The sequence below is a fragment of the Grus americana genome, chromosome 1 (genome assembly GCF_028858705.1).
Source record: "Grus americana isolate bGruAme1 chromosome 1, bGruAme1.mat, whole genome shotgun sequence".
Lineage (NCBI taxonomy): Eukaryota > Metazoa > Chordata > Aves > Gruiformes > Gruidae > Grus > Grus americana.
In genome coordinates, this window is record NC_072852.1 from 118507446 (window position 1) to 118525697 (window position 18252).

General features: G+C 38.0%; 1 protein-coding gene across 5 annotated transcripts in view; it reads left to right on the top strand.

Annotated features, from left to right (window-relative positions):
• MORC3 (MORC family CW-type zinc finger 3) overlaps positions 1 to 18252 on the top strand; it is a 28902-nt gene that overhangs the window by 1509 nt on the left and 9141 nt on the right. For 3 of the 5 annotated variants that reach the window (XM_054813556.1, XM_054813554.1, XM_054813555.1), the window contains exons 2-12: positions 7150 to 7282; positions 8389 to 8602; positions 8896 to 9044; positions 10601 to 10748; positions 11977 to 12108; positions 12388 to 12507; positions 12942 to 13039; positions 16757 to 16861; positions 16972 to 17094; positions 17212 to 17286; positions 18114 to 18153. In XM_054813556.1, coding sequence (XP_054669531.1) covers positions 7251 to 7282; positions 8389 to 8602; positions 8896 to 9044; positions 10601 to 10748; positions 11977 to 12108; positions 12388 to 12507; positions 12942 to 13039; positions 16757 to 16861; positions 16972 to 17094; positions 17212 to 17286; positions 18114 to 18153 — 1236 coding nt within the window. In that variant the 5' untranslated portion in view covers positions 7150 to 7250. Of the gene's footprint in view, positions 1 to 3400; positions 3474 to 7149; positions 7283 to 8388; positions 8603 to 8895; positions 9045 to 10600; positions 10749 to 11976; positions 12109 to 12387; positions 12508 to 12941; positions 13040 to 16756; positions 16862 to 16971; positions 17095 to 17211; positions 17287 to 18113; positions 18154 to 18252 lie in introns of all 5 variants that reach the window. The other 2 variants (XM_054813558.1, XM_054813557.1) reach the window with 1 other exon arrangement.

Genomic DNA, 18252 nt, shown 5'->3' on the forward strand with positions numbered 1-18252 from the left:
GGAAAAATACATCAGCATTAATAATCAGTTTTTGCAAAAAAACTACATATCACAAGTCAGGCTGCAGAGTTTAATTGTTGTCAAGTTGAAATCACTTTGGCAAGCTGAACTCTTATAGATACAGATGAGAAATCTAAGCTAAAGTTGTTAAAATTGGTAACTTTCTGAATTACTTTCAGGATGTCGTTTGGTTTTGCTTGTCGGTAGTCATAACTGAAAGTTTACCTTCACTCTATTTCAGGCGAAAGCTGTAATTTTCGTAGGTTTTCACTAAAGAAGTGAAGCAGCTGATACAGTTTCTTAACAGGTTGTGTCCTGCAATATAAAAAGCTTCTGTATTCTGGAGAACAATAGAGAGCTGATGGTCACAGTCTCTTCTGTTAGTAGTTGTTCTTTGGAAATATGTTGGGTTTCACCAAAATATTTCTGTTAGTTTCAGAAGCCTATCTAAACAACACAGGCAGTGTGAGCAGGCCTGGTAACTCATTCCCACACTGGCATTTATCTCTTTCTGTTGCTCTGGTAAATTTTTTGCTCAGTTGCATGATGAGACAGATCAGGGAAGTGATCCAGGTTAAAAATAAGATTTAAAATTTATTTTTATTTTGGATCAGCTCCCTGATGCGGTTCATTACACAGTTGTGTAAGTAGACTAGCGTAACTGGGAGGGAGGAAGAAAGGAGAAAGTATCAGGAAAGAAACAAGGAGCCAGGTGGGATAAAAGCAAGAGGGGGAAAATGGCAGTGGGGTTGTTCCCCAAAAAATTGCAAAATACTTTTATAAGACAAGACATTGTTCAGCGGTAATTTGATTTTTGCATGCCTTATGTCTTGCAAGGGACAGAAGAGTTCCAGTTTTCTTGGAAAATTAAAATTCCCAAAGCCGTCTGTAGTTTTTGAGAGAAAAGCTGCTTTATTCTTATATATTTGCTGGTCATAATTGTAGTGCAGCTGAGTCATTTTATAATACACAGTTCAAAGGAGGGAGAGGTTTTGTTGTATCTCCAAAAAGGATTTGGCTGCACTTGGTCTCAGGAGGAAAAGTGAAACTAAACAAAAGCCACTTAATAACAAAATGTATCAGGCCCTGTGAACAAAGCAACTGAATGGTCTCAGCTACCGTTGTGCTAACATAGCCAAAAGGGAGTGTTCACCAGGGAACTAACTCTTTCCTACTGTACTTACTGAACTTCAGTTATTCATGAGCTAATTAAAGTGGTGGTTTGATGGAATGAAGTGTTAGGGGACAAAATGGGCTTAAATATTTCCTGATGAGTTCATCAGGAAATGAGTTGTTGCTGACAGCTGAGTATGCTGTGAAGCAGACTATGAAGGTGATGGCCTTGAACCACTATTCCCCCTTTTTTAATCTGGTTTCATCGAGCGCCCTTGTTTCAGTGCCTTACATGAGTGAATGGCGATATCTGCTCTGAGGTAGATTCCTGTGAACTACCCTGTGGGATACTCGCTTGCCTTTTGCTGGGGGAGGTATTGGAGCCAAGAATCAATTTCTTACGGTTCCTGTGTTCCAACTCATATCTAGTCATTTCATATAAATGATTCACAAGTTCCCGGTTCTGCGTACCACCTTCCAGCCCTTCTCAAAACCTTGCCACTTGGAACAGCGATCCAGAGAAGATCAGCATAATTCTTGTGTTTGTTTACAGAAGATGCTGTTTCTTTAAAAGGCTGTTCTTTTTAAAGTTAATCGCTAGTATGCAGCAGTGCAATGACAGATGGGGAAGCATTGTGTTACATGGGCAATGTGTGAAGAGATTTTCTTTCCATGCATATGTACACTTACCTGTGATTATGTCAGTGTTGGTGACGCTGAGGTTGGTTCCTTCATCAGTGTTGTCTGGTGACTGGGGGTGGGGTGAGGGGGTTCACAACTGTGAATTCATGCCTTTATCAAAAATATAGTTAGGACCTTGAACCAAGTGCATATTGCTGAGTTTACAAAGCCAGTAGTGACTAACTCCAGAGGTCCCAGTCTACCTGGGTTGTATGGTTGGAATGTTTCCCCAGCTAGCAGCAGAGAAATATTTTAGCAGTGAGTTGAGCTAAGCAGACATTGAATGCTTGAATGTCCATCTGTGTGGTGGATTTTTTTGAATGTTAGTGTTTATGTTTTGACAAGGAGGGATTTCGGGGGGGGGACGGGACCCCCAGTTTTTTCTTGTGTATTTTGATCATGAAGCTTAGAAAACAAAGGAACAAATGCTGCCAGCACTGTGAATGGTTGAAGTGAAGAGAATGATAGAGAGATCTTAAGGTCCATTGAGTTACTGCGCTACTATATAAAAGTGCTTGTCAGTGTAGTATTTCTGTAAAATTTATGAAGTATGGATATGTACCCACTATTTTTAAACATTTTTCTGCTTTTATGTGTATTATAATGTGGATTATATTATGTTTTTTTATGGAACTACACTGTACAAGGACTATTTTCAGCGTTACGTATTCATAGATACTGCTTTTTATGCCATCAACATAACTATGCCAGTGAGGCTTAAGCATGTATGCGTAGTGGGTTTGTGTTAAAGGCCTTGTAAGAGTATAATTACATGTATTCTCTGTGGTAGTGCACGTCCAACCATATCAGTTTCAGCAGTTAAATTTCTCCAAACAGTGCATTGACAAATCCTTAAGTTATATGGCTATTTAGTTCTGGTTTTCCTGGTCCTTTGATCTAGGTGAGTGTATATGAACCCAGGCTTTCATAAATTACTTGAGAGTACTTTTGTCACATCTATAAGATACATCTCATAAAAAGGTACTTTATTTGCATATTCTCATCTAATCCTAGTAGTGGCTACGTTCCTCTGGTTATATCTTCTTATAAGTGAGGATAAAATATTAAAAGCACAAACCACTAGTTGAGAGAATCTGGCAGGTGATTTTGATCAATATGGGCAAAAGGAGCAATGACATCAGATTGTAAGCTGCTGAGTATATTAGGTGCTGTTCACTTTTTGGCGTTAAGTTTAATACTCATGGTGTAAGATGTATGTTTTTAACATTTGAGAGGCTGTACCTCTGTTACATCCAAAGGCTTTGATGTTTTCTATAACCTCTGGCATCAGTATATAGCAACAATTCCTTATATTTTTATAAAGATAAAGAGAGTTTGATAGGGTGACAATATAACGCATACTCAGAATATATTATAATACTGTGCCGAATTCTGTATTACGTTACCCTTTTGTCTTTAATAGCTGTATTAACGTTCCCTTTAAAAGGTGTTAGTATGCCAATATCTAAAAGTAAATTAAATTACAGCCTTTTGGTAGTGATGCACAAAACAGCTTCATTTAATATTACTTTATTTAATGTACTGTTTTCTGGCTTGGTATCATTGAAAAGCACAAACTAATGCCATTGTTTGTGGTTTATTTCAGCTTTGTCCAAAGTTTTTGCATACCAACTCTACCAGTCACACCTGGCCTTTCAGTGCAATTGCAGAACTTATAGGTATGTGGATCAATAGTTTGCCTGAGTACTTGATGGTAATACTGTTTTTTTGTTGTAAAACTTTCCTTCAAGTAGGGGACAGAGTTGATCCTGTTGTTACCATTCAGAATCTTAAAACTTTTTTTTCTTTTGGTACAGTCAGATTGACTTTTTTTCTTAATAGCACATGTTATACCTGACATCAGTTGCAGGAGCCTTGTAGGATTTGCTGTTTCTTTTTTACTGAATTTGTTAAGGATTGCCAAAAATGTAAGACTGTGGGATCAAGTGAATTCCTTCTCTTCGAGTCTACCAAATGCAAGCCTACTGCTTTTCGCTGTTCCCAGGCCCAGAGACTAGTAAGGCTGAGTGCACGTTCCAAAGATGTGCGTGCATGCTTGCATCCTGTACAGACACAGCTGGCCAGGGATGGATTAGCAGAGACAGGAGGACAGTAACTTTGCAAGAACCCACATAAACACAAGCAGTGTTCGAAACATGAACAGCACAAATGGCCTTATCCTAATCCCGCTTCCTGGCTAACCAGGTTTAAAGTTCATTAGTGGTGCGTACGTGTACTTTCACTCACTTATCACTCGTGCTTACCCACGTTTCTGGGTGTTTCGCCAAGACCTGGGAGTCCTTCCAGCACCTGCATCCTGGACTTTTTACCAGTCTCTGGCTTAGACTTTGGATCTCCATGGTTGCTGGCGTTTCCAACTTGTTGGCTTGTCCAACTTGAAGTTTGTTAGCAGAACAAATGTGTACTAGAGAGCACATTCACGCAGGACATCGTTAGAAATAGTGTTTAAGCACAGGATCCAGTCGTACAAGCCTATTGACCAGCAGCCAGCTTGCACACAATCAGCCCGTGTTATTTGTGTTTCCCCCCACTCCATTATACTACTCTTCTCCCATCCACTTTGACCTTTCCCTTTTCTTTGATGCTTCCTCAAAACATCTAATAGTAATTTTTGAACATTGTCACAAACATCCTGATTTTCTTCTTTTGGGTTACCAAGTTTCTGTCTGAACATCTTCAGGGTTATACTTGAGTGGTTTCTTTTAATGGTCCATCCATGTCCTAAGAGTTCTTCTCTTTGTTATTGTCTCTGTCATCTGCTGTTAGCTAGAGCTTGTGTATCTGTTTAATTTATTAGCTCCTGTTGAACGTCTTGCCTTTGATTTTTGAATAGCTGTTAACTGGGTGTCTTCAGAGTTGCTTGTTTCCCCCATTTAGGGAATGATTAGCAGACTTTTTTACTGGTTCCTCAAAGTAAGTGTGTGGTTTGTAAAGACTTGCCAAGCTTATCTGGTGGTTTGCTGCTGCCAAAGGGAGCAACTCTTCTGGTCACACATTCCTTCGCTTCCTGTGCATGAGTTTTGTTGTTGCTTAATCCAGAAAATTAACCTAACAAAAGAAAGTAGAAAATTTTCAGCTAGATAAGGCCAGAGCTGTCACAAAGGAGGAAACCAGAACCACATGGCTTGCAGGAAGGGCTGGCTGTTGTGGGACTAGCAAAATATTAAGTCATTTCAGCTGTTTTATCACTCTGTGCCATACCTGGCTGGAATGATTGTAGATGTGCTGTACGAGGCATGCAAACTTGTCTTCCTTTGCCTCTGGTTTGTCATACGTGTTGCTTTAACAAAGCTTCAAAAGCATTGTAGAAACGTATTTGTTGTAAAGGCTTCTAGTTAGTCATGTTGATTTAAGTAAGTTTTGTATTCTGTCTTTTGCATGCTATATAAGGGTATAATGTATGTGAAATATCAAATAATATAAATATGGTTACATTATGGAGGCCTGAAATTTAGTTTATGTGAACTTACCTTAAATGGTAATGGTCTGTATGCTAAAATTTGCCTTTTAAGCTCTAGTCCCTCCGTTAAATTTTTGCTGGTTATATTGCTGGCTTCTCCCATTAGTCCTCAGTCATTAAATTTAGGTGAACTAATGGTGACACTCGGAAGCGGGTAAAAGACATCTAGAGAGAGTTTGTGAGCTAGCAAATCAGAAAACTTGTACAAAGTATGGTCTTGGAAGAATACTTGCAAGCTTTCAATTGTATTTGAAATGTCATCTTTTGTTGATGCTGAAATATATTTTATGATTTTTTTTCACTGTGGATGCAATTTGTACTTTATGCTTATGGAAAGCAAGCTACCAAGCCATGATTCCTTTTTATAGGCTGAAATGTTGACTTGAGCTGTTTGTTTATGGTCCGCAGCTGAACCTGCAAAACAGGCAGCGAGGCAGGGGCACTGCCTCCTGCTGTGCCATCAAATCCAACCCCTCCTCCTCTGTAACCGCCCCGCCCCCCCCCCCAAATTCCATGAGCGCTGAGGAAAGGAGGAAAAGATGTGAGAAAGTGGTGTTAGGGCAGATGAGATTTAAACTGTCTTTGCTGCCAAGAAATGTTTGTGGAGCCATGGATTTCGTTTCACTTGTGGTAGCTCTTTCAAATCCTGTAAATAGAAAGTGTAGTTTAAAGCATTTTGTACTTCCCTTCTGTGAAAGTCATACCTTCCTTAGATTTGAACAACTTGCACTAGCACAATACATATGTGTGACACTAAGCTCTGTTAATATGGAAATAATGTTGTAGCAGAGCAGCAATATTTTTTCACCTAAATCTTCTGCACCTCTGGAGTCAAAATTCTAGATTTCACAGAACTATCTAGGATACAGGGAGCTGGGCTTCAGGTTTTTTGCTTGCTTTTCTGTAGTCTCTCAAATTTGATTATCTGAAGTTGTGATAGTATTTCAAATCTGATTTCCCAATTAAAAAGCCTGCAGCAGGTAAGCTGTCGTTGCAACCGTGTATATTGGTGATGTGCCATGGTCTGCATTGTGGGCAATAACCTTGCCTCCTGAGAGCCACCTGGAAGAGATGTTTGTGTGGTTAGGAGAAAGCAAATATTGCAGCTGGTGCTTGGGAGACAGGAAACGAAAGTAGAAACTTCTCTTGGTTTCGTTTTCTACTCTCGTGTTTGAGCTGCTCATCTCCACCTGAATTTTTGCCGATGTATTACTGTCTTCTGTAATAGCTGGGAAGTTGGATATTGTTTCCAGACAAGCTTTGCCAGATTTTGATGCAGCTGTTTCATTGTAATGTTTGATTTAGTGTTGTCATCTATAAAGAAGATAGCATTTTAGGAGACTTAGGTTTTAACATAACATTTACTTTATTAAAAACTATGGCTTTTTGCTTCTGTGCAAAAGTTGACTAATATTTAGTGACTTAGCTGATAAATTTGTATCTGTGCCAGCACAAAATTTCTGCAGCTATATTACATACCTACCTGCAGAGCTGAAAAATGACTGCAAATTTAGACCTCCATTAGTTTATCGTGTGACTCTTCAGGGTCATAGGCCCACGATTAGGGAACTACGTTAAGCTGCCATATTCACCAAATAAACCTATGTGCAAGCATAGGACCCTAATAAAGTTAGGGACAACTATTCCACATAGCTGTTTGGCAGTGTTGCAAGACTAGCATTCAGCAGATTGATTATATATGTATTCCTGCTACATAAGGCTCTGTTGCGTGCAACGTACAGATTTAAGTAACTTTGGAAGAGTTACTATCTGACATCTTAACTGGAATTAAACACTTAAGTATGAACATATTTTAAAACTGTTTAATTTTTGCTTTTTAGTATCCCACCCTTGTTTGCTTTCTTTCTTTTCAGATAACGCTTATGATCCAGATGTGAGCGCTAAACAGATATGGATAGACAAAACGGTGATAAATGACAACATATGCTTGACATTCACTGATAACGGAAATGGCATGAACTCAGAGAAGCTGCACAAAATGCTAAGGTGGATAACCTCTTTTGCAACTTTTTTTGTTGTAAAAATTCCAGCTTCTAGTTCTGTTATTGCTCAGCTTACTCCTTTTTCTCATATGTATGAATTTTAATCATAAACTTAACGTTTCTGAAGGTGAGACTCCAAGTGAGACTCTAGAATAGACATGCTGGCAAAACTTTCACACAACTTTTATCAGTGTATTTTTATCTCTTAATTTCTTTTTATCCTGTCAGCCTTCCCATTTAACTTACCATGCAGTGGTTGTGCTGTGTAAACTCTCTGTACTGCCCTTTAGTGGAGCTAAGGAGAATTTAATTTTTTTTTTTATTCAAGCTTTCTTCAGTTTAAGTTAGCAAGCAAGAGAAAAAAAGGAGATTCAGTTCAAGCCCTTTGGAGTATTGAAAATAGAAGCTGTTGTGGAAAGCTTTAGGGAAAGATAGCTATATCGATGTGGTTTGTCTACTTATTTTTAAATATGCTATAGGGTTTGAACTGATCATTCTGCAAATTTTGTTTCTACAGTTAGCAAAGAGGTTACTGTTCAGTTGCTCTTTTAGTCTGAAATATTGTTCTGCCTGCAGATAAATCTCTGGGTTTAAACTTGAGCAAGCTTGAATTCAAACTGTTATTTTTCTTTTTTTCTGTTAGATACCATAAATAATAGCTTTTTGCTAAATTTCATGTACCTGTTTAAATGTAATATCTAGTTACTAATGGAAAATTTGTAGATCACACATTTTCAAGCAAGTGAAGGAGAAAAAAAAAAAAGCTTTAGGAGCTTTTCTTAGTATTTGTTGTGAAGCCACAGGATAACTATTAGAATCTCATAAGAATGTTTATTGCAGAGTTCCAGACATATGATATTTCTGTTCCATACTTAAAGATGAAAGTAAATTTCCCTGAATTGTTGCAGTGTGGTTTTAGCAATGTTATATGGGTAACTTTCAGCATTTGCTTAACTGTGCATTGTTTAATTGTACAGTAGTCCCTGATCTCTAAAACAAGCAATTAACTCATTGTGTTTAAGTCTAATTTGGTAAGTCTTGCATGCATCTTTTGGGTGTTCAAGTTTTATAGGGCTTTTTACACTCTTCTAATGTTTTCATATGTTTCAGCTTCGGCTTCAGTGAGAAATCTGTGATGAATGGCCGTGTTCCGGTGGGACTATATGGAAATGGGTTTAAATCGGGTTCTATGCGCCTGGGAAAAGATGCAATAGTCTTCACCAAGAATGGAGAAACCATGAGCGTGGGCCTGTTATCTCAGACTTTCCTTGAAGTCACAAAAGCAGAACACGTCATGGTTCCTATAGTGACGTTCAACAACCAGCATATCCTTTCAGCAATTTCTGAATGGGTACATGCAACATTAGGATGATAATATCAGTAAAGGAAATCTCCAAATCTCCCTGTCTAGTCTTGTGAATACCTTAAATAAATTGTAAAATGCAAGGAATGCTATAACTTGTTTAGAACCTTTATATGTGTAGGAGCTCTGAAATGTGGAATGAGAACCTGTGAAGTCAGTACAGGATACTGTTGCAGAAGTTTCCTCATCTTCTGAAAGCTTATTTCATTCAAAGTTTATTTCATTCAAAGTTACTCTCCTTAACACAATGTTTACGACAGATAAGTGATCCAACAGAATCCAAAAACAGCCTGAAGGCCATCTTAACGCATTCTTTATTTTCTACTGAGGAGAAATTACTGGCAGAGCTAGATGCTATAATGGGGAAAAAAGGAACAAGAATTATAATTTGGAATCTTAGAAGGTAAGATGAAGTCCAGTCTCTTAGATCTGTCATTTAGTTCATGTTATCTTTCAGTCTATGCAAACATACAAAGGGTTCTTTTTGTAGAAGAATTCCGAAAGACTGTGGGCAGTTAGCTGTAACTGGGAAACTAGACTCAAACTCACATGATTAAAGGGCTGTATTGTTGTGTGAGAACTGTTGCTAATATCTCAAGTAACAAAGCAGAAGGAAGGAGAATGTAAAGGACTTCATATTTTCCTTTGAGGTACTGCTTTTGCCAGAAAGAAAATTGAAATAAACTGTAATTCTATTTTTTCAGACATATGAAATTCTCAATGCAAAAATTCAAACAAAAATATTTGTATGTACGGACAAGTACTACTAGCTTTTAAAGCTTGGAGTCAGCAGCATCCTTTTAGAGGGATCTAGACCTTTCTTAGCTTCTTAGCTGTTTATCACAAAATAAATAGAAATCCAACTAAACAAATACGCTTGTATGTATCTCTTCTACTTGCCTCTGTGGGATTGTACTATGTTCTTAAGTGTTTAGCTTACTGTAGTTTTAAATACCTGAAATAACAAGGTATCTATAGGAAGCAATTTTGAACTGCTTCAGTCTTGTGAATTTGGCGAGGAAACTAGCTTCTTTTCAGTTTCGTGTCTGTATTGTTGCGTATGAGAAAAAGGGCAGGGAGGGGGGCAGGAAACTACACCTTGATCAGTATACAATAAATGTTACAGCACAAAAAAATCTCTGTCAATTATAGCAGGTGAAAAGTTTGGAGATTTTTTTTTTCATTCATTTCTTGCAAGTATGAGAGCTCTGAATCACTTCTAGCTTAGGAGATTTTAAAACAAGAAGGCTGGAGGTAACAAATATGTTGCTAACTCTGGTTGTTTCCCCTTGCTACCTGCTCCATAAGAAAAACTTCACCTCCTTTACACTTCAGAAACTAATTTGCATTGCCCATGTAGACTTTCATTTATTTTTAGGTATAAACAGGTGTATCGCTTTGTTGCTTAAGCAAATGAAAATACTGTGAACTCAGTTGACTGGGCAGAGTAACTTTCATGTTCTGAATTTTGGAGTGTATTCATGGGAAGTTGTGGGAAAGAACACTTGGGGGGGTGGTGACGTTATTTCTAATATGTTATAATCAAACCTATTTTAAAAAAAAAAAACAAACAAAACAGAGCTGTTTCAGTATTAAAAAAAATTATTTCTACAATATTTGTGCCAACTATGGTATGTCTTAATGCTGTGCAAAGGTACTGCCAGTACACTGCAGCATATAGATCTGCAACTAAATATAGTGTATACATATTGTGATAAGTATTGAGTTGGAAAGCTGTGGTGAGTGTCATTTTTGCAGCATTAAAAAAGTCTTAGGCAATTTGTAGTGTTCAGAAATTTTGCGTTTAGAAGGAATGCGTGTGTCTTGGTCCATCTAGAATTTAAAGCTGATACTGACTGCATCTTTGTGATACCTACTGGGTCCACCACGATATCTTACCTTGTGTTGGCTTTCTTTTTTCCAAAAAAAATTAGTATATTTTTTAATCTTATTTCTTAGAGATAAAAATGAAAAAACAGAGTTTGACTTTGACAAGGATAAATACGACATCAGAATTCCGGAGGACTTAGATGAAACTGGCAAAAAAGGGTATAAAAAACAAGAGAGACTGGACCAGATTGTTCCAGAAAGTGACTATTCACTGAGAGTATGTATAACACTTTTTAAAATTTATTTGTTTATTTTTGGAAGCTGGAGGGTGTATGTTTTTGTTTTAATATAATGTACTGTACTATACAGAAGCGATGATTGTAGGGGGAAGACGAATGTCAGTATTTAAATGTTGGGGCAATATATAAGCATTAACTTTGAAAATTGAAGGTGGAATATGTTTCTGAACTTGTGTAAACATTTGCTGTTTATTTAGAAGAAAATTACTATGTTTTCTGTAGTCCTGCTTTTTTCTGTAGTTCTACTTTTGCTGAAACATAGCCATCATTATCCACTAAGGAGCAAGAAGGAAATACAATCAGTAGCTTCAGAAATTAAATCGGAGTGTGTGTGGTTGTCAGCAGAGTAGACATTTAATTGTAGTGCAGGTATACATGTATGTAGTACTGATGCTATGCCCACGTGGATCTTTTAGAACAGATGCATTTTGGTGGCAAAGTGTCATTTCTAGGTTTCAAAAAGAGGTAAAGGAATTGGGAAACAGCTCCGTTGTTTGAATATATGCATGCAGACAGGAACAAGGCTTTTCTTTAGGCTGATACAACCATTGTCTCCACTATTGATTCATAAGCTTTGAAGGCTTAATTTTGTAAGAAAGTGCATCTGGAATTACTAGGTGTTCTGTGCTTTTCTTGTGGATAATATTCAGAAGTATTATTCCAGTTGAACTAAAACCTTCAATTATTGAAAGACTCGCTCAAGTCCTATAGCTACGTCAATATTAGAAGTTGTAAATATAATGATAAATGAAATGCAAATTAAAATTCATAGATACACACATTTATAAGAAGACTGCATAGCTATTGTCAAGCTATGGTAATATGTGGTCATTTGGAACAAAGTTAACACACTTGCTCTTGTTTGTTGTTTTGAAGTTTGTAGTAGAAATTTTAAGCTCTCAATAGGGGATAAGAAAAGAAAGGGTTGTGTGTTTAAGTGCTCTTTTAGTGGTAAACTGCATCTGTTGTCACCTGATTAACTTGTCATATTCAATTGCTATTCATTTAATTTGTGATATATGTATGCTTATTATACACACTTGCTTTTCTTATTTTTCTGGATTCAAGTTGGAGGAAAAAAAACACATTTCAAAATTTAATTAAAACTTGAGTTTGTCTTCCTAAACATAATGTGTATTGTGAAATATTCACATCTTCAGGGGTTTTGGATTTTTTTAATAACAGGAGTTACTGTATATTTTGTAGGCTTATTGCAGTATTTTATATCTGAAGCCAACAATGCAGATCATTCTGCGAGGACAAAAAGTGAAAACACAGCTGGTTTCCAAAAGCCTTGCCTTCATTGAAAGCGATATATATAGGCCAAAATTTTTGAACGTATCCTTTGCTAATATTTATATCATTGCACGTTGAATTTAGTTATTTGACTTATGTAAGCTGTCTGGATTCTGCTGGGTATGTTGCAGTTACGTAGTTGGCTGGGGGGGGGGGTTGTTTTGGGTTTTTGGGGGTTTTTTTGTAAAGACATATTGAAGGAATTATCTCGATATTAAAAAAAAAAAAGTTCCAGGACCCAGTTTAGAATGAACACTCAGTGTAAATATATTTTTTTGTTACATGAGATTAAGCAGATTTTTCCTTAATATCTGGTAAAAGGCTAAAACAGTAAGAATTACTTTTGGATTTAACTGCAGAAACAAAGATCACTATGGAATAATGATGTACCATAAAAACAGACTCATCAAAGCTTATGAAAGAGTTGGCTGTCAGTTGAAGGTAAGAAGTTAAAGCTCAAAAATATTTTAAAATCTTTAGAAATCATTTTCACTCAAATGCTGATTTTAAAAAAGAATACGGGTGGAAACTGAGATATTGATGTATCCTTTATAAACCCCACCTTTTTTAGTTTGTGCAGCTATTAAAAATTTTATTAAATTGTATGCAGTTATTTTAATGTTTGTTTTCGAAGCTAAGCTTGATACACAAAACATGAGCCTGAGCATATCTTTCAGGACAAAAAGAAGGGTGAAACAGAGGATTTTTTGAGAGGGGTTGTGCCGAGAGTTTTTGGGGTTTTTTTTGGAGAGGAGTCATAAGCCAGAAAATTGTTTTTACCTGGTATATATAGCTTATAATTACCTCTGACAAACTCTTGCAGTATTACCAGGAAACACAACATATATTCTATGCTAGATCTTGATATCTTACAGGCAAACAACATGGGTGTTGGTGTAGTTGGGATTATTGAATGCAACTTCCTAAAGCCAACTCATAACAAACAAGATTTTGACTACACAAATGAATACAGGTAAATGTATATTTTTATGTAGACTTTCTATTGAGTAGTGTCATTCACTGTGAAATACTTGATGATAAAGGCTGCTGCTTTTCCGAGTAGTAAGAATAAAAGCTTATGTTCCATCATTAAACCGCATGACTGTTCTGAACAGTAGGAGTTATACTGCGTTCATTGTGTAGTCAGTGAAGTCTGGAGTATCATACACATCATTTTAAAGCAAGTGCCCTGACAGTGATTGGCTGCAATTCTGCCCCTCACTGATTGTAAAATGAGCGCAGAATAACTTCCTGAGATGTGGATACACGTATGGCACGTGACTAAAATTGTGATACGTGAATCCTATGCTGTTAACGTTTTTCATAACAATTTTTGTTTGGTCTTTTCCAAACAAGCTTTGTTGGATATTTTTGAGCCCTTTTCAATTTATTTCCTAAGCATGGACTTGAATGCCCTCAAATCCTCTGCTACTTGATAGAGCATTTGAAATATTTGACATACTGAAGGCAGCGGTTATTTGGGACATTGCTTTGTTTCAGTTTTTATTTCTAGCTCCAGCTGCCAGTGCTGAGCCTGTTGTCTGAAAAGCAAATTTGTTGCCTGGTGTGCAGTAAGCCAATTCTCACACACACAGGAGAGATGCTGCTTTTATTCAGGCCTGGGTGCTCAGTGGATTTCCACAAATCAAGCATACCTAATGCCAGCTTTTTTGTCATATTTATACACAAATGTTACAAGGTAGTAAACTCCCAGTTACAATGATTGGTTTAGATTTCTTCATCTAGTATGCAAACTAGAATGCATGCTCAGTTCTTTTCTCTACCTTTATCTTTCAAGTAGGTGGTATAACTTGGGTAGGTGGTCCATGGGTCGGTGGTCGCAATTCCCCCTGCTGGAATTACCTTTCCCCTAGTTTCCCCAGTACTTTGGCAATTCCAAACGGTTCTTCAGGGTCTGCTGGTTAAACTAACAATTTATCAGTAACGCTTCTACCTCTTGACAATCACATCTTAATTAGTATGTTTTTTGGATAAACATTAACTAACACAGGGGTACGACTAGTCCTCCTTAGCAGTACCTAGCAACTATCTGTAACATCCTTATCTGTGGAAAACTACAGTCATGATTAACTTTAAATTCCATGAAAGGTATCAAGTCCCTCACTCATGCTGGCCCACCCCAGGAGCTGGTTTTTTGGGGGGCATACTGTTCCTGCTTCAGTGGGTGGCTGCTGAGACCCCAACTTGCTTCAGTAGCTGACACCACACAAACCCTGTCTTGACTCCAGGAGCTGGCACCAAAGCCACTCACACACGCACAGCTCTCACCAGTAGCTGGCACTTAGTCCTTGCCGAACACATATGCGTGGGATAGAAAATGAAGTTATGTAGAGAGTTAAGAAAATATTAAATAAGAAGATAGGACAGACTGCAGTGATCAGGCACAGGGTTCAGTCAGACAACTGTACTGACCGAACCTGTTTTATGTGCAACCAGCTCCTTTAATATCCTTGTCTATTTACCCCCTCTTTGTTCCTCCCTGCTCCCCTTCCCCATGCACATTGCCTCATCAGTTGGCATAGCTCCACTGACGCCCTCCAAACATCCTAGACCCTCAGGTTTGCATCCTTATCAGTTGCAAAATCCTAGTTTGCTTGCAGCTTCTTGATGGTCCATCAATTAGTGTGACTGACTGGGTTTGTTTCTGGTTATTGTCTTTGTAAATGCTGGTTGGTCAGGTTTTATTACTCTCTGTGTTTGTCTCCTTCCCTTTCCTTGTCCTCCCAATTGAAAAAAAAAAAAAAACCAAACCAAACATTCTCACGCTCCACCTGTCCTTACCAGTTAGTGTGACTGACCAGGTTTGTTCTTATCACTGCCTCCCTTGTCAGTCAGGTTTGTCTCTATGTTCTTGTTTGTTGCTCCTTTGACCATAGGCCCTTAAAGGAGCAGGCACTTTCCTTCTATGAGCCCTAACACTTGCTTTCAACGTGGACTTAGAAAGTCAAGGTATTGATTTGCAAACATAGGAGAAGCCATTACCTTTTTCAAGCTGCGTGTTTTGCTCTTCGGCCAGTTGTGATTCAGCTTCCACGGGCAGCCTGAACTGTCCACAACACCTTTCCTGAATTGATGATTTATATGCAGCTTGCATATAAAGATAACCCAGAAACCACACAAGAGTGCTGCAATAAACAGAGCTGTTAATTGGAGCAGATGAGGGGCTATAGCAAGATAAATCTGGTCATTCCTGCTGGTCAAACAGCAGCTCTCTGGAGGAGGAGCAAGCCTGATAGCTGCTACAGCCCCTACAGTTCAATCTGCCTGTATCTTTAAATGGTACCCACAGTTTGTGCTGCTCTTTAAACCGCCATTGTGCTAGCGGAGCCCTTAAGGAGAATACATGGGAAAACACGGTCAAGGTGGAAAATAACTCGTGTTAGTTTGGTGTTGTTTTTTTTAATACAGATGTTCCCTGAACCATTTCCTGTGCGGTGGCACTAACAGTTCCCTTGGCAGAGGGGGAGGAATTAGGAACGCTCTAGGAAAGTCATTTGTGTTGACCAGGTTTTGCACTATGTTCCCACAGGCTGGTACAGTGAGCATAGAATGTTTTTTACTTGTTTCTTTTTAAAAACACTTGTAATGTGGACATAGAGATACTATGCTCGAAAGATCTTTTATAAAGTTTTTTCTGCAAAGAGTGCTACACATTTTCAAAAGGTAACTTTCCAGCCCAAAACAGAAATATAAGATTGATGCTGTAATTTCATGATCAGTGTAAGCTGACCTGCCCTCCTTCCCTGTCCAGAAGAGAGATGTGATCCCATCCATGCATTGCTGCTCATTCCTGCCCTTGTGGTACTTCCTTTTTTTGGCACAGAAATTCATGGCTTGGATTCAGAGATGATCTAGATCAAAACTCTCTAGGTCAGACCAGTTCACTGCACAAGCATTTGTGTTAGTTCAGGTAACAGGGTGGTGTGGTTGTTGGAATAAGCCAGGCAGGGAGGGACTGACTTTCAGGCTCTGGTTACCCAGCCAGTTTACTCTGACATAAATTCACCATGCTGACAAGAGGCAGTCTTAATCTCTACCTCACCTGCGGGGCTTGTTGTCATTCATCTGCACCACTCCCTCTTGTGTGTGCCAGCTCTAGTAGTCATGGAGCTGCACAATGAGCCCTGATCAGGAAGTTAATCCAGCTAAAAATTGACCTAGGGTAAGACTGGCCTGCTCCTTTTAGCAGCATATAGACTTTATACTACATTAAAGTGTTCATACGTTTGCAGTCTCAGTGTAGTATTGTACGTCAGCTTAGAGTAGTCATGAACCTGCAGCTAATGGATGTGCAGAAACATCAGCCAAATACGCAGCTGGGTACTGGATTGGCAGAGGTGGTTTTGTACTTGTTTCTTCTATGACTGAGGTTGAACTGGTGAGGTTGGCTTCAGGGTTTGCGCTGTACATTCACAGCACTTCTGAATTGAGCACTCTATTTCAGTCTTTGTCTGTGCTCAAACTCATATTTCCAGTAATTTCCTTGCTGACAAACATGACTACGCAATTCCCGATTTCTAGGGTTTTCTTAAAGCAAAAAGCCTACTGTTGTGCAAATAGAAATATTTGAGTGGTTTATACGTTTACTCTTTCACTGTAGTTTATAAAGGTTCTTTCTGTGCTGGGATTTGATTATTTAAGGTGAGCTTTTAAAAACTTTTCTTTTTAGACTTACAATAGCAGCATTAGGAGAAAAGCTTAATGATTACTGGAATGAAATGAAAAGAAAGAAAAATGAAGAATATCCATTAGCGTTGCCAGTTGAGGAGATACAGTGAGTATTATTTCTAAATAGAAGAATTTTACATACTGTTATTACTGTTTTACACTCAGTCATGAAAATGAACTTTTCGTGTGAAAGTTGTGGTATTTTTTCCGTTACAGAAAACAGCCTGATCAGACGTGGGTACAATGTGATACATGTCTGAAATGGCGGAAGCTGCCAGATGGAATAGAGCACTTGCCAGAAAAGTGGTACTGCTCGCTGAACCCTGACCCACAATTCCGGTAAAATTAGATTTTTGATCAATGTCTAAATACTGCTTTTAGTTCTTATTTTATTACCTATTATAAGCATGGATGTTAAACTGTTTCTGTTGCATGCTTTTTTTCTCCCTAACTCAGGAATTGTAATGTGCCAGAAGAACCAGAAGATGATGACTTAATACATCCTACATATGAGAAAACTTACAAGAAAAAGTGAGTACTAGAGACTTTCTTACAAGTGTCTCAGCTCTAGAAAAGGAATGTGAAAATTAAATGCCCTTTTCTTTTACCTATGGTATAATTGCGACTCTTCCAGGAATATATCCAGCCAGAAAATAGTGCCCTGAAATCAAGACTGGATCGTAGCAGTGAATAGATGGATAGCACTGTTCTTTTCTCTGTTATTAGTACGTTGGCATTACATTCAAATGTATCTCTTTGACCTGCTTGCCCTCCTAAATCAGAATTAGGAAAGTCATAATGAAAAGGGCCTCTCTCATTTAATAACTACTAAGGAGAGCAATGCAGTAATTTGTGTTCAAGAGGGGCAGTGTTTCATAGTAGCAAGTGGTATGGGGATAGTTTGGGATGTTAGAGAAGCAAGCTACTACGGCTGTTAGGAGACCATGTCTAGGTAACTTATTTTCAAAGTCCATGTTGAAGCAGCTGAATACCTCAATACATTTATTAAGAAAAAGAAGATTCTTAGCTAAGGTGTATGGAAAAAAACTGACTTAGGTAATTTTAACTAATGCTGGTTAGCATTCTAGAAGTGGGAGTTTTGGGATGGTTTTTCAGTTTTTTAAAATCTCAATCTGAGAGAGTTTGAAGTTAAGCTGCCTTTAAAATATACTAGTTTCTAAGTTCATGCAGAAAATTTTCATTCAATAAACCAGAATATGTTCATCAGAACTTTATTGTATCTAGCTGAGATAAGGAGTATTATGTTTGCTTTTAGATTCTGAGGATGGTTTGGTTTTATAATGAATTAACATTTTGAATCTAAGCTCTTTTTTCTTTTTTTCCTTGCTGCTGTGCAGAGACAAGGAAAAACTGAAGAAGCGACTAGAGTACCACCAGGTAACTCTTGAAGTTGATGGGAAACTGATAGCAGAGTTGTTCTTGCTGGCAACAATACTATGCAGTTTGATCAAATAGGTCAGAGTTTGCTGTAGCTAG